Source organism: Apostichopus japonicus, chromosome 21, assembly GCF_037975245.1.
Source record: "Apostichopus japonicus isolate 1M-3 chromosome 21, ASM3797524v1, whole genome shotgun sequence".
NCBI classification, from domain to species: domain Eukaryota; kingdom Metazoa; phylum Echinodermata; class Holothuroidea; order Aspidochirotida; family Stichopodidae; genus Apostichopus; species Apostichopus japonicus.
The window spans coordinates 9952714-9968979 of NC_092581.1; the positions used below are offsets into that span (position 1 = coordinate 9952714).

The window sequence follows — 16266 nt, forward strand, 5'->3', positions numbered from 1 at the left end:
GTGATTAAACTATTGAGAGAGCAAAGTACAGTCGGTAACAATAATCTAACAAACAATCAAATCTCTCCTTTTATTATCATTTCAGTCTCTGAGAGCATCATTAACCCTTCAATGACCACACAGGCACACTCGTAATCTGCCATCGTCAAAATTCCACAGACAATTGTCATCCACAACACCATCGAGATGGCCTGTCTCTAAGCTATAGGCTTTCACTAGTTGATGAGACAAATGGTTCATTCTCCCAAGAGTTCCAAGTCTTTAATCATTGTACCTTGTCCAGAATCCCAATTTTACTGACATCTTCATTTCTTTTTCTTGAGTGTGGTTGTTTGCGAGGATATCTGGCACCCATTTTAAACTTTTTTCTTACAAAACACTTCCTCCCCGCTCATTTTGTACTTGCATTTCAATTTCGGGAAAGAATGTTCTCATTTTCCTTTTCCCTCGAGATGTTGGGACCGCCTTTCGCATTTAGTTCGCAATGAATTGTTCAACAAAAAAACTTCCCTCCATGAGTGAGATATGAGAGAGTTCAATAGGAACCTCTCTAGAATTTCGCTGTCCATACACTTTCTTCACGATTAGAATTAATAACACATTAATTAGACCGCACCTGGAAAACGCTGACAAGAAAATGTTAAAACTCTGTGTAGGATGAGTTCACCGCAAATATAACCCTTACACGAAAAAAATGCTTCATCTCTTCCAAGACATTAATTAGTTTGATGAGGTCAACAACTCAAAGGGGTGCCCCTAATTTTACAACCCTCATCTGATAATTTATTGAGAGGGAGCGTATTAACAACTGAACACAGCCGGGGGACTGTACTGTGTGTAATTTAGACGGATTCCGACTGCAGCCATCTGGATATAGCCGGATGATGATGATGATGCATTGCTACCAGGTGACACCGGGCGAACAAAACCCATCACTATTGACAGACATTGCAACAGCAGTGAGGCGGAGCCAAGAGTCCTAGTACTAGGGCTGATGATGTGTACAGTAGTTGTAATTGCAATAACAAGACCTATGTATATGTGTACACCAAATCACATACCTGTAAACCAAATCCTGACAGAACAATATTAACATACTGTTGAACATTGATGCTCCATATTACAGTACAGTAGGTGCTGAATACAGTACCTGTGCAATACACCAAATCCTTCAAGACTTGTTGGTGCTGTACAGTAGTATAACTATGTAAACCAAATCCTGACAGAACAATATTAACATACTGTTGAACATCGATCTCCATATTACAGTAGGTGCTGAATACAGTACCTGTGCAATACACCAAATCCTTCAATTTACATAGTAGGTGTTGTACAGCAGTATACCTATGTATACCAAATCCTGATAGAACAATAATGACATACTGTTGAACATTAATGCTCCATATTATAGTACAGTAGGTGCTGAATACAGTACCTGTGCAGTACACCAAATCCTTCAATTTACATAGACTAGTACGTACACCAAATCCTGATATAACAATAACGACATACTGTTGCCCCATTAATGCTCCATATTACAGTACAGTGGGTACAGTAGGTGCTGAATACAGTACCTGTGCAGTACACCAAATCCTTCAATCTATAGAGACTAGTAGGTGCTATACAGCAGTATACCTGTACACCAAATCCTGACAGAACAATAACGACATACTGTTGCCCCATTCATGCTCCATATTACAGTATATACAGTAGGTGCTGAACTCTGTACTGTTCTATACACCAAATCCTTTTTAAAAATTTATATCTATAGACTAGTGGTACACCTGTACACCAAAACCTCACTGAGCAATAACAACACACTGTTGCCCATTAATGCTCTATGAACTACTCCAATTTACACATAATGACTTAATGAGTACCTCCTATAGAAAACAATGGCTTGAGAGTTAGGAAATTGGAAGAAACCCAATGTCAATGTTAATTTGACAGAGTGATGTCATGTTGACATATGAACTATGTTTATAACTTGCATTTACTGTCAGCGCAGTACTACCTCAAGTTTAGTTGTAATAATACAACAGGTTAGCATATAAACATGGTTCAGGCTTACACTTCACATCCTTTGTTTAAATATTTAAATTATTTTGTAAACATCATGAAAGTTTGAGCAGGTTGATGGAGCATCCATCACTTACAATCAAGCTGACAATAAAGTTACTGAAGCAGACAAGAACGGCAGAAGAAACGTTACATGTCACTTAAATTTGTCACGTGACTGTCACTATAACTCTGTCACTCTGCAATGTAACTCTGCCATTGTACATGTCACATACTGCAGCTATGTTATGGACACAACAAGTTCAGATCAGCACCCAGGTTATTGAAACCCAAAAAATTACAATTACACGTCTTCACCAGGCATCAAACACTGGTCTGGTGCAACTACTACAGTACATGGACCTCCAGCTCAAGGGTGTGAAAATGAGGTTCACTAGAAATGTGGATATTTTAAGCAGAGACAAGTGAGAGGGCAGTCAAGTAAATCTTACTTACATCAACTACATCAACAGGAAACTAACTGCATAGACCTTAAGACCAACTTGTTTTCAAATTAGGACTCAAAGTACTTGAGAAGCCTTTATTTTTACGGTACACTGCCCACCGTTTTTGTATTATTACACACTTCCCTTCTCACAATTTAATGAGAACAGTTTCCTTCCATTTTAAATATGACCTTTCCTGAGAGATTTAGACTGTTACATATATCTGTATTGTGCACAGTAAACAGTACATAGATCTGTTTTGCTGTTGAAACATTAGATATTCTATTACTTCAGTTCACAAGACCATATATATGACGGTGGCATGAACTATGCCTGAAAACGCTAACTTATTTGACTGTCATGAAGTAAAAAACTGTATTGAAAAAATAAAAGAACAGATTACTAGATCTCTTACTTTTGTAGTTATTATTGAATATAACCTCTCAACATTAAAAGTAATACTTAATCACGTTGACAACTTTTTCTTTCTTTTTTTCAAATTGGAAGTGAAAGGTTGGGAGAAAATGGAGGGAAAGGAAGGGTGGCAAGTGTACACTTACAATCTTCAGACCAAATAGTATTCTTGGGAGCCTGGAAATGGCTAGGCTGGCTTACTAGATTTAATACACCATTCATCAAAGATCTTACATTTGTAACCGTTTGGCAACAACTGGCATCCTGACATTTGGGGCCAAGCTAGACAAAGACTGTAAACTTTAGGATGCTTACACCCACCGTTATTGCGATTTCAATGATTGATTCTTCACATTAACCGGAGACAAGTCCTTTTACCCAGGGCGGAACACAACCTTCTTTCTAGAGGCCCAATGATTGATTTCAGAATGCTTTGTAATGATTTGCTGCAAACACAGCAAGTTACCAAGCCCTTTGTAATACTTGTCAATAGTTTAGACCAAAAGAAGAAAATTTTGCAAAGTGCAGGCATCCACCTAGAAAAAGGGCGGAAAAGGCGCAATTTTTAAGCTTGTCGCATTTAGAGGTGAGTTTTTAAGCCTCTTTTTGAAGAAGACACTCCTAGCCGTCTTGATTTTTCAAGTGGTAACGTATTCCACAATCCCGGTGCAACGACTGAAAGGGATCTATCCCTCCAAAGATGGTTTGGATTTAAATTCCCTGAGAAGTAACCTATCGTTTGAATGAAGATTACCGCTCAGAATATTTATATTCTTGAAAGCATATCAGAGATACATGTATTAAGGCACCACATTGTGAAGAGACTTGTAGACAACCAGCATTAACTTGAAAACAATTCTGTAGGTAACAGGAAGCAATGCAGTTCTTCCAGGATCGCTGTAATATGACGAGTCATTTTGGACAAATTTAGAATGCGAGCTGCTGTGTCCTGAACACGAGACAGTTGCGGTTTTGGTAAACCAAAGGAAAGTGCACACTTGAGAGAAAAGTTGAGTGGAACAGATCCAGAGAGGAAACAGTTCTGCAATGTGACATCTTCCCCAATGAATCATAAATATGCTGGCTTGTAGAACAAGTTTTTCAGGTATTTTTTATATTATTATAGCTCTCCCTGTCCCAGATTTGGACACATGATCTCATTTATAACAGCAAAGTTTACACCACAGGTTTAGGGAGACATGTGAGAGATGAGGTTTACACCACAGGTTTAAAAACTTATCAAAGCAGAAATGGTCAACCCGCCCCTGCCCCCACCTCCCGCCCCCCACTTCGTGTTAGAAACAAAACCCGACGGTTGGTTTTCTTGCACACAATACCTCGTTCAAACCACAGATAGTTAAGTGCATGGTCCTAGCTAAATTCCATTCTGAAATTCATAACTTGCCCATTCGGGTCAACGACCACTTTAAAAATCGATTGAACTTTGCAAGGTCTGTTTACACATTCATGTATGTATACAGTTAAAACAATCTGTCAATTTTAACTGTCAATTACAAACACTCAAGTCTGATAGCACTATTGACAAATTCAAGATAAAACTTCTGATAGGAAATTGATTCTGAAAGATCACTGTTTTCATAGTGCTTTAGGTAAACTCTAACAGTTGTTTGACGGAAAGTCAGTGACTTACACAGGAAGGTCGAGAAAGGCGCACTTTTTATTCATAATAGCCCCGCGGGGGGGGGGGGGAGGGGCACAGAAAGGGTTCAGAACTGTAGTTCTATCATAATTGCTATGCATAGGTGGTACTGAAAATTTGGTGAACCTAGGACCTGGGTTACAAACTGTGCCACTCATTAAATTACGGTATCTTGGAATGCTAGAGATCGTTACCGAATAGGAATTTGTTCGGTTAACCTTAAGGTGAAAATTAGTATATTGGCAAAATGCAGAAATCTTTACAGAAGAAAGGATTGTCTCATTACTGTATATAAATCAGCATAATCTGCAAGTGTTTAGTTGCCAACTTCACCAAAACCTACAGCATATTGAAATTAAAAAGAAACAACAATTTAGACACCCCTTCCCAACTACATTTTATCCTTTCATGGATCCAAAATTTTCTTCCCGCTTTATCACTTAAAAGTTATCGGTTCTATGCTTGTTATTATTCCCTGTTTAACTTGTAACCAAAGAAATGTCATCAGTTCATCATGCCGGAAAATTCTTCCAAAATATTCCAACCTTTTTATTGTATCGTCCAGCATGCCACATATATCTAGGAACCAAATTCAACTGCAATATATCTGGCCCACAATAGTTCCCATGATATTATCTTGAAAGTCTTTTCCTACAGTAGTTTATCATTTGATCACTTTATTCTTTTTGAAAAATGATCCTTTACATTTTTTTCTATCTTCTTCTTTTTTTGTGTGTGTTTCCTTTCAACAGATTCCTCTTTTAGTTTTCCTTTATTATATTCAATTTCACAAAGTATCTCATATCATAACAGATCATTTATCACATCGAAAGAATCAAATAAAGAGGACAATTTTTCTGTGACATAATAGAACAAAGTCATTTCTGAGACATCCCATATATATAAGCAGTACCCTCTCAAATGATGATGCCAAAACTAGAATCAAACGACATACCAAGTATACCAAACATAACAGTGTTGACAGATACAGTTCAAAGGGGGGGGGGGTGGAAATGCTTATAACCCCATAAAACACTGCAAGGGTAACCTAACAGATCATAGGGTGAACCATTGAGGGAAGAGATATCCACATGAGGCTACAAACCTCTGGCCCTGTTTACTGAGCTGCACCTGTGAAAGCTTGTGATAGAGGTGCATGAATTATGGTAATAAGCTGATCATTGGCTCCTGCTGTTTATACATTGTATTTGGAAGGTCAACTGTGCTGGAAGAATAAGGAACAGGACCTGTTATTGTCAATATTCACTGTAGCATGCATGCCTGCTGTATGTATGAAAACAATGTTCTGTAAGTTAGCTATATCAGCCTTACAGGTGTACAGTATACATGTAGCCAAGTAACACAGACATTTCAAGGGTTTTGCAGACATTTTAAAGAGTAAGATTGCAAAACCTTTTATGTATTTAGACAGTTTGTTTAAGGGCTAATAGAGGTAATTCAGTTAATTATATTTTGAGGTCTTGTGACAATTTTTTGGGCTCATAAAGACTGAAAATGTTGCTCTTTTGTTCATATTTTGATGATGTAACCCTCCTTGTACCAAGTGCAGCAGTTCACTAATTTTATAAAGCATGTCGTCCCAATACAATACTAGACAAATTACGGCTGCATACTGCTTTGAAATCGTAACAGAACCCGCTGCTATAGAAATGGTTACCAAACACGCAATCTTTCCAGAGGCAAACACTCTTAGGCACTCAAATGTGGAGGAATGGTCTCATGAGAAGGATGGACATCCATTGACCAAAGGTGACCTGTAGTAGAGGGTGTAGAGTGTCAAAAGGTCACCAATTCACTCTAGGCACTATAGAATGAGAATGCTAGGGATGTGGGTTAGTAAGGGAACACGGTAAACAGTATTACTTCATACATTTCTCATAAATCATGTAATGGAAACTCCTGCAATGGAAAGGTGAGAAGAGTAACAGTACAAGTCAAAGCCATCTGATCGCACTGTTGAACAAACCTATCAAATACTAAGAGCAGTGACTTTCAGACCTGCTTGTGTTATTTTCTATGGAACTACTATGGAAATTATACATTCTACCAACTATACGAAACACCCCTCCCCCCTCTCCACCCCTCCCTGCCTCCTCCCACCACCTTCAACCATTCCCAGCAATATTATCTACTATTATCACATTTAAGGTTTAAATGAAAGTTTCACGATCATAGTACAATAATATTGCGCACATATAAATTGCAATTTACAATTTTTAACTAAGTACCAAATTAAGTACCATTTCAGATTTACAACACAGTATACATATATATTCACACACTGGTAGGTCTATTGTCTACATAACACCTATATACCTACAGAAGTAGCAGTAGAAGTACTTTAGCAGCTCAAAAAACCAAATCTGTTATTTTGTAAAATGTGTTGGTAGGGAAGTTCCAATCGCTCATCAAATACTCAGTCCACTGGTAGAACTGCGATAAAATTTGATGGTAGAAATCAGTAACAACGGAGACGCAATAAGATCAAACCTAAAAGAACTTCGCACGTGCATCACCACAGCGACTATATTAACACACAATGGAATCTTCTACCTATCAGTGCATGGTAAACCCATTTTAATTGGTGTACTGTGTTTTTAGCAGTATACTACACAGATCCACCTTGATGTTAACCTGATTACTACAACCAGTAATCACCATCAAGGCCACATCAAATGTCTTCACTATAAAATTACAAACCAGAGGCTCAGTGGCGGCGCCAAGGGGGGACTTGGGGGGCTTTAGCCCCCCCACTGAAGTAGTCAGCCCCCCCATTAGCCCCCCCAACTGAAATAGGCAAAAAAAAAACCTCATTGAAACAATATAGCCTACCCAAATTTTGTCAGCCATAACACAGTGCTACAATGGTCAATGGAAATTTTGATGAATTTTTCACATGATAATAGTGATAGACAAGTTTATCAGTGAGTTGAGAAGAAGGTTCCCCACCGATGCATGTCAGGTCTGTCTGCATGTGTGGTCTTCGAAACCAAGACATTGACAAATTTAGCGGTTTCAAGAACTGGTATAGCGCCACTACATAGTGTAAATGTCAATGACCGACAGGTGTTCTCATACGGCAATGTCGTGTGCGTTTCACAAACAGCGTGTATACAGACTAAAACAGGAGTTGTGTCAGAGAGCGCGATAAAATAATTGAGCAAAGGAATTGGATCTTTCACAGCAGGTAATATTTTAGTGATACGAAAACTGTGAATTGGTATCTTCCGTTCTAATTTGACTAAAGTTACTCACAAAAAAAATGCATATTTTTGGAGAAATTTTCAGGTAACAAAAGCCTCGCTAAATGCCACCATTTTGCATGTAGGCCTTTCCAGGATTGGGAAAAATTTCAAAAGGGGAGGGGGGCACCCCCTCCCCTTATACCCCTCCCCCAGGACGACGATAACTCAATCTTGTAAGCCACCCTAAAAGTTGGCTCAGCCCCCCTTAGCCTCCCCAACTAAAAATTCCTGGCGCCACCACTGCAGAGGCTAAATGCTTAAGCAATTAATGATTTTCGAGAGCAGCAAGAGCTTGAACTGAAGTAAGGATTAAGTATATGTATACATACTTGTATAATTTTCCACATTCAATCATGGGGCAGACAATTTCAAAATGTCCTAGTGTACAGTACGTTAACAAACATATCACATGTATGTGCATGACAATCGAAACAGTTCAAATTTTTTTTAATTGTTTCAAATGTTTATCAAAATTTGTCAAAGGGATGGGTCACTTCTCCCCTTAGTCCCCTCCCCTCTACCTCGTAACATCTTATCCCCCTTCCCTGCCAACCTCCATTACAAAATGATGGTTGTGTCCCTGAATACTGTGTTTTTAAAGGCCTTTATAGCATTCACCACCAAAAATCCTTAATACTTCTGTCAACTTCCAGTACTTCTGCACACACATGGTTTATTTTTTTAAAAACTCTCTCCTCACACCATTTTAGCTGGCCTTGAAATTTTGAAGAGTTATCTCAAATTAAAAGGAAGGTAATTTAAATGAGGCAACTTGAGGTATTCTGTTATATATGAATACAACACTTAATCTAGAGTACTTGCTTAACTTTTGAAACTACTTAGGAAGATCGATAGTGTATATAGCAAAATACAAACATCATTGGAAAAAGAAACTTTGCCACTCAATTATACTCTGTGGTTGGCTGGAAATCCAAAATTGAAATTCAACACATTTTTTTTTCATTATATGAATGTTTTATCTTGCTATTAGCAAAGCAAACATTGAGATAGAATGTCTCACAGTTGGAAACCACTAAAGCAGAATGAAGTGAATACAGCAAAACAAAATTGTGGCAAAAAGATTGTTGGAAATAGCTTAGATTTGAATTGTGACTTTAACTTGTTGAGGAAAAACAAGTAAGGCTTTTTCCCTAGTCATGAAATAGTTTTGTTACCCAGCATTTTTGAAAATTCATTTTCAGGTAATCTTACAAGTATCACCATTTCAATTTCATGGCAAGGATGTATTTTCTTTCTGACTTCTGAGTCACTGAAACTTTGATCAAATACAAACTTGAAGTTTAAAATTTATGTGTTCTTTGCATTTAACTGGACCATCCCACTGCTGTACTTGGACAACACTTTGAAAGTTGAACTGGGATTAAGTTTAAGCCACTGTAACTGTTAATGGCACATAATTCCAATTACTCAACTTCATTTGGACTTGTTGACCTACTTTGAAAGCGACGAATGACTTACGACTACGTGCAGGCTACAATACCTAGCATATAGTTTAATGTCATCCGATTGCAACATGGGCTATCCTAAGTAATGAAGGGTCTAACTAGTTAGACGTAGCCTAGGCTTATTCAAAACGGTACTCCAAGCATTTGGTGACTTGAAGCTAAGCCCGACTTGACACTAATAAAGTTAATATGAAATAACTTCTAGCTAATATTATGTCTTTGTGATTACGAATCATCACAAATGGCATACCGATGTTCTAGCGTCATACACTTTCCTCGTTACCTGCTCTGGTTAGTGTGCATACCAGCTAGCTTTACTAAGCTGTACTGTTACGCAGATCGATGAGAAGTCAATATGTCGACTATGTTACTCACCTTCGTCCAAAAGTCGCTCTGTGTGGATAAAAACATTTGGTACATAGTCCAACGATTTTCTGTCCTTTAAAAGTTGTGCCAAATATTCTGGTGTACTAGGCATTTTCATCTTGTCTGTGTTGTCCTCCATATTAGCAGCATTTGAGAATTTTGCGATAGTTCTAAGTTGAGGTTTAGGAGGATTAAATCCAAATGCGTTCACGTTGACTACCTCCATTGCGATTTTGGTGAACGACTAGTGTGTGTATGCAGATAGTGTAGTAATAATATACTGAGTGCACTTTACACTCTCCAACTCCACAACAACTTTGACAATTTAAGGTACTGCGGACTGCGGTAACTTTCGTCATGAATATTCATATCCAATTTCCTGGCGGGTGGCGCATGGGTGATCTTGAGGTATTTCTTAGCTTCCTAAGTGTTACGTTGGTTGTTGTTGTGAAGGTGCACAATAATGCACGTTCTTACTTCTATTCAGTCCACAAAAGAAAATACTTCAAAGATGGGAGTGGTTGTGGAGAAATTTTCATGGTGAAGACGGTTTGGGGGGCTCCTCAAACCATCACAGGCTGTTGAAAAGTTGCAAACTTGTCCAAACAGGGAGGTGTTACCACTGGTTTATAGCCATGTTAAGTGGCCCGATCAGTATATCGAATATGTATCGAGTGAGTTCAATGGTACTGGTTAATTAATTTTCATCAAGGGAAAAAGGGGGTTCTAGAGTTTGCTAATATTAACATGTCTTCACCGCAACTTGAGTTAAATCTAGATAAAAGTCCAATTCTCGTGAAAGGAAACGGCAATCAATCTTAGTCTCAGCTGCGTATATCCGAACAAAAGAACTGTGACTGTCATGAAACAGTTTATTAAATAATACTTGCTCAGTTTTCTTACACTAAGTATGAATGTAGCAAAAATGGATTAAGGCAAAACACCGAAGACAATAAGTCCCCACCAAGACCCCTAAAAGAAACTTAGCATGCCGCGTCTTATTTTAAGGTTCCAATTTGAGTATAGCACTCATAAAAAAAGTAAACCCATCAACCGTCTTTAACAGCACAACAAATTCTAGGCAAACCATTGCATGCATTGAAACTATCCTCTGAGAAGACATTACTCCGAAAATTTGCTCTATTTATACGAATTTCAAATTGAAACAATTGAAAAACATATATGTCCCTAACATTATTCAAAGCTATAAATTAGACTTAAATGAGTGAACTATTTTATTTTCATAGTTCATTTGTCTTTAACCTTTTTGTGTTATATTTGTTGCATACATGCTTCCTTGCTCATTAGAATTAATCTTTGAAAAAAGGACCCCCCCCCCAAAAAAAAAAAAAACATACGAGTGTGTATATTATGGGGATTTCACAAATTCTAGTATCAGAGATTCAACTAAATTGGTAACAGCAATTATTTATTAAATTATTGAATTTCTAGGTGTTCCAATATATCACTACATGTAGTAAAGAAATGAAATTATATAGCCTATAATGAAAGGCAAATAATAATGAAAACATCATCATCATAATCACGACGATGACGATGATGGTGACGATGATGGTGATGCTGATGATGGTGATGATGGTGATGATGGTGATGATGGTGATGATGATGATTGTGATAATGATGGTGATGATGGTGATGGTGATGATGGTGATGTTGGTGATGGTGGTGATGGTGGTGATGACGATGATGGTGATGGTGATGGTGATGATGGTGATGCTGATGATGATGTTGACGGTGGTGATGGTGGTGACGGTGATGTTGGTGATGATGGTGATGATGGTGATGATGATGGTGATGATGATGATGATGATGATGATGATGATGATGATGATGATGATGATGATGATGATGATGATGATGATGATGATGATGATGATGATGATGATGATGATGATGATGATGATGATGATGATGATGATGATGATGATGATGATGATGATGATGATGATGATGATGATGATGATGATGATGATGATGATGATGATGATGATGATGATGATGATGATGATGATGATGATGATGGTGATAATGATGGTGATGGTGATGATGATTATGATGATGATGTTGACGGTGGTGATGGTGGTGACGGTGATGATGGTGATAATGATGGTGATAATGATGATATATATATATATATATATATATAAATAAATATATATATATATATATATATATATATATATATAGTTAGTTAGTTAGTTAGTTAGTTAGTTTGTGTTTTGGGAAGTGGGGAGCGTAGCTTTACACCACTGGTATATATTTATGTCGCAGCAGACGTTTTACATTGCAAGCTACATCAGGTGGATGTTTAATAACAATTTATAATAATATTATAATTTATAATAACACCTCATATTTCTTTTCCTATAAACCTACGTTTAATTTAAAACAAACAAAAAAATGAAATACGAAGATTTGAGTGACCTGTGCATACCGATACACGCATAGTACATAAGGCTAACGCACGCATTCTGTGTGCGTACTATATAGCCGACGTTGTCACACCTTCGCTGTTTACTCTGTACAAACAACACAGGATCCTTATTTGATCAATGATTTGATTCAAGTACTGTATTCTTTTTGGTACTCGAGAGAGCAAGATTAAATATCAGGCTATGTAAACATTACACCTGCTAAGATTGACATGAATATGATTAAACATTCAGTGCTTAGGTTAGATTGACACTCAATCGATTAACGGCCATGATATGTGGATTGTTTGATCGTAAAGCCCCCGCCTGGCCCCTTCCCCCTCCCCCCAAAAAGTGTTCAATTTTTCTTTGTTTTTCCTTGAAGCTAAAATTTATTCATACATGTTAATATTTTTGATAAATAAAATGGGTTTGCGATTTCGTGCATGGTCAGTCTCATGCGCGAAGTGCATGGGATGCGTTATGGACGAGAGTCTGATACGATATGATATGAGTGTTGTGGGAGGAGGGGGGGGGGGTCAGTTTGATACCAAGGAGGGGATCATTAAAGGGAAATATGTATGGGTGAGAGTGTCGGATTGAATTAAACCATAAATATCTTCACTGGTATCAACTTGTTGATTGAATTTCTCGAACTTCTTGATATGACAGAAATCAGGAACGGTGGCGCCAGGACGCAAAGTGGGCATGCAAGCGCCCTCCCAATAATTGTAAAAACCTAAAATGTGTCCCTATTCATGAATTACAAGTGCCCCTTTTGATTATGAAAAGTATACCTTTTCAATTTTCGTAATTAAGATGTTTCCTTTTGCTGAAAAAAAAAACATTTGATTACTGGAATCTTTGGTACGCAATTGACTGATAAGTCCCTGTTGTTGAGGAGTTGTGATATGAATGTGTGGTTTGACACCCCACCCTCTTCCCCTTATATCAAAATCATACTTCCCACGGCTTCACCTTGACGTTTTTACCCCCTTCAAATTGATATCTCTCCGGCCTTCGGGAATAGCTATATACCGCGGTATATGAATGTTAGTTTCTTCCTTTTTCTTGGACTTTGACATAATTGTCAACACATGTTTACATAACATTTTGCGTAAAATCACCCTCTATGACGAAATCGGTCGTTCTGTGACTTCCGTGACTCAAGACACATTCTTTTCCTCCTCTAAATAGAAATACAAAAATTAAGAAAAAGTGTATTTGCTTGTGTTTATTCAAACGACCTAACCAGTTACTACACTTAACATCCACATTAGCAGGTGTGATAATGGAGAGATTTATTGCTAGCTATAGTGTGCTTTTAATTTACACACGTTTCAAAGGTTTCATTATCAAAAAATTGCATCCTAACATATACCTTCTTTCTTTCATTATTCTCTGGGAGTGATTTTGGGCGACTTTAAATTAAGTTTTTCAATTTGCTTTGATCTTTCGTGAAATGGTCTATTATTACACCAAATTAAGGTAAATTTAGCTTTAATTAAGACATCGAGAGATATACCAAATGATGTACCCACAGACTAAACAATTAATTGCAGCACAAAATTGATTTTACTTCTAAATATTTTAATTAATCTGTGTTATTATTTTTTATTTTTTTTATTTATTTTTTGCTACAATATCTTACTTCAATTGTAGGATTGATGAAACTGTTATATTCTTGCTTTCGAAGATATTATTTATAATGACGGGGAAGGCAGGAGATAATCGTTCCTAAGTGAGTCTGTGTATCTTATGTGTAGTGCAATATATATATTCACTTTCCAAGGGAATCGTAATATTGACTTGACGTAACACCGTCATGATCATACGGTTCGCTTCGATATAAGAGGAATGGCGTTGAGACTGGATAAAGTTGATTGGGTTTCGTGCCCAGTCTCTATCTGGTATGAATTTTGTTGAAAAGTTTCTCACGTGAGTAATCAGCAGAGTTTTTAGTCGGTTCAAAATCCCGGTCGCGAAAGTTGAAGTTTATTAGAGGGCGCACTTCACATTTCCTTATACGGCTTTCATTCACGTTAGAGCGCAGAACGAACATGACTTTCTGTGTTTCAAAGCTGTCGGAATCAAATCTCTGGTTGCAAAGCGTAGCCTAAATTAAACGTAGGAAAAGTTTACCGATTCTCTGACGTGATACTTTGTAACATGACCGACAAAGGCCGTGCCTATTCCGAATTACAAAATCTGTTAATTTGAAACTATTTTGGTCACTCACATGATCCTTTATTTCAGGTACGTAATTTTGTTTGTTTGTCAAACTGAGTAATGTTAGCTCTTTTCCTGTCAAGCGTCAGTCATGTTTGTCAGTTGAACCAGTTAAATTCAGTTCCTTCTCACCGTTCTTAATAATATTTTTTGTACACCAAAAGTGCACTTGAAAGTACTATCAGCTACGACGTAGTCACCGATGTACATTGACAAAGTTTTTTCGTTTCTCTTCAAGATTTACAACCAAACGTTCCACTTCAAAATTAGGATTGGCCACAATATGAATATATCATATTTCATTGCTATATTTTTATCGTCACAGACGCTTAAAAGTCATCTGCATCGCTCCCATCCCCCCCCCCCCGCCCCTCAAATATGCTAGACAACATGCTAGTCATCATACCCACGACCAAATTGAAACCGTATTATTTACTGCCACTTTGAATGTACTTATTCACACTGATAAATTAATCAATGTCAGGTAATAGTTATGAGGATCAGAGCCTCTAGAAGAAGTAGCTTTGAAAAACGTCGAACAATTTTTTTAACAACCTAAAAGTTTTGGCCAGTACTGATGATCTTTTAGACAAAATTGAAACCCTACCCAATCTCACAAAGCAGAGTTTGACAAGAATGCAAACCTTGAGACCGTTTTACTGTCATTGTGTGACTTTGACATCACACCTATTTTACTGCGAGTTAACTTACGTTACAAACTAAGACAATTTGAACAACCATTAGTAACTCAAAACTTTTGCGTAGGAACTGCATGCAAATTTCACTAGACTACTTCAATTAGTGTATTCTCTTTCATCGGGTAAAAGGAATTCATCCCAAACACATTGACCATGTATCTTTTTTTTTTATGAAATCACGTTTCACCGGCTCTACGTGACGTTATCACTTCAAGTGCTTCATTTTCCCCTTTTAATCTACTTGCTGTTGACTTTTTTCCTTGAAATATGATGCCTTCGAAATGTTTACTTCTAGCTGTCGGAAGCATCCAGGCTTCATTAAAAATGTGTTTTGTCAGCCTGATCTTCCTTTACGGATGAAACGATTTTACATTATTAAAAGCAGAATGCTTTCTGCCTCCAGCTCACTAGACAAAGATGACGTCATATACTAGAACACTAAGCATAGCCTTGACTTTAAGGGAGTCATGTGACATGCTAATTGAGGAGGAAGGGACTGGGAGGGTGGTGGCTGGGGTGTCAAGGATTGGTTCCAACTGAATATATATATATATATATATATATATATATATATATATATATAATATTGTGCCACACTAGTAGTTTTCAAATGGCTTATTTCTTCCAACAGTTTTACAATGGCTTATATTCAGGGAGTGTTAGCTCAGTGGTTAATGCTGGTGCCTTTCAATCAAAAGGTCCCGAGTTCGAGTCACTCCAAGATTAATGTACTTCGTCCAGTTACAGAGTTGTTGACAATTGACAATTCATAATCATGGACGTTCAAAATATGAATCTAAGGGACTGACTTCGGTCAGCTTGTGGCTTTGATAAGCCAATGATGGCTTCTTTGAGAGTTCCTGCTTGCAGGAGGATGTAAAATACAACCATACATACATTTCTACAGAATGAAACTTTAATGGTCCTGTTAGAACCACTGTTAATTACCCTGGTAGATGATTGGGGTTGGGGAGGGGGTGGGGGCAAGACAAAAAGAAAGAAACAGTGACAAAAAATCCCAGCAAAACTGAAAAGAAAGTCAATTTAAATTGAAAAAGTTTGTTTTTTTATTTTCAGCCATTTGACTGTTTTGATAAAAACTTTCTCATCTTTTTCTTTCAGATTAATACACTCAATGCTTTAAAAGCTCAAAATAATTTTTACAGCGACTTGAAGGCACCTTCGTGGTCATGAATTTAGGCATCGATGATTACATCAAAACATGAATATT

General features: G+C 37.4%; 1 protein-coding gene and 1 long non-coding RNA gene across 10 annotated transcripts in view; one reads left to right on the plus strand and one right to left on the minus strand.

Annotated features, from left to right (window-relative positions):
- Positions 1-9986, minus strand: part of LOC139962807 (KH domain-containing RNA-binding protein qki.L-like) — a 91600-nt gene extending 81614 nt beyond the window's left edge. For 4 of the 9 annotated variants that reach the window (XR_011791366.1, XR_011791365.1, XR_011791364.1 and 1 more), the window contains exon 1: positions 9686-9986. Coding sequence is in view for 4 of the 9 variants with exons in the window: in XM_071963152.1 (XP_071819253.1) it covers positions 9686-9902 (217 nt within the window). In the remaining 5 variants the exon portion in view is untranslated. The remainder of the gene's footprint in view (positions 1-9685) is intronic. The other 5 variants (XM_071963152.1, XM_071963153.1, XM_071963151.1 and 2 more) reach the window with 2 other exon arrangements.
- A 3311-nt stretch (positions 9987-13297) lies between these two features.
- Positions 13298-16266, plus strand: part of LOC139962810 (uncharacterized) — a 30617-nt gene continuing 27648 nt past the window's right edge. Inside the window, exon 1 of the long non-coding RNA XR_011791370.1 lies at positions 13298-14364. This is a non-coding gene — a long non-coding RNA (uncharacterized lncRNA). The remainder of the gene's footprint in view (positions 14365-16266) is intronic.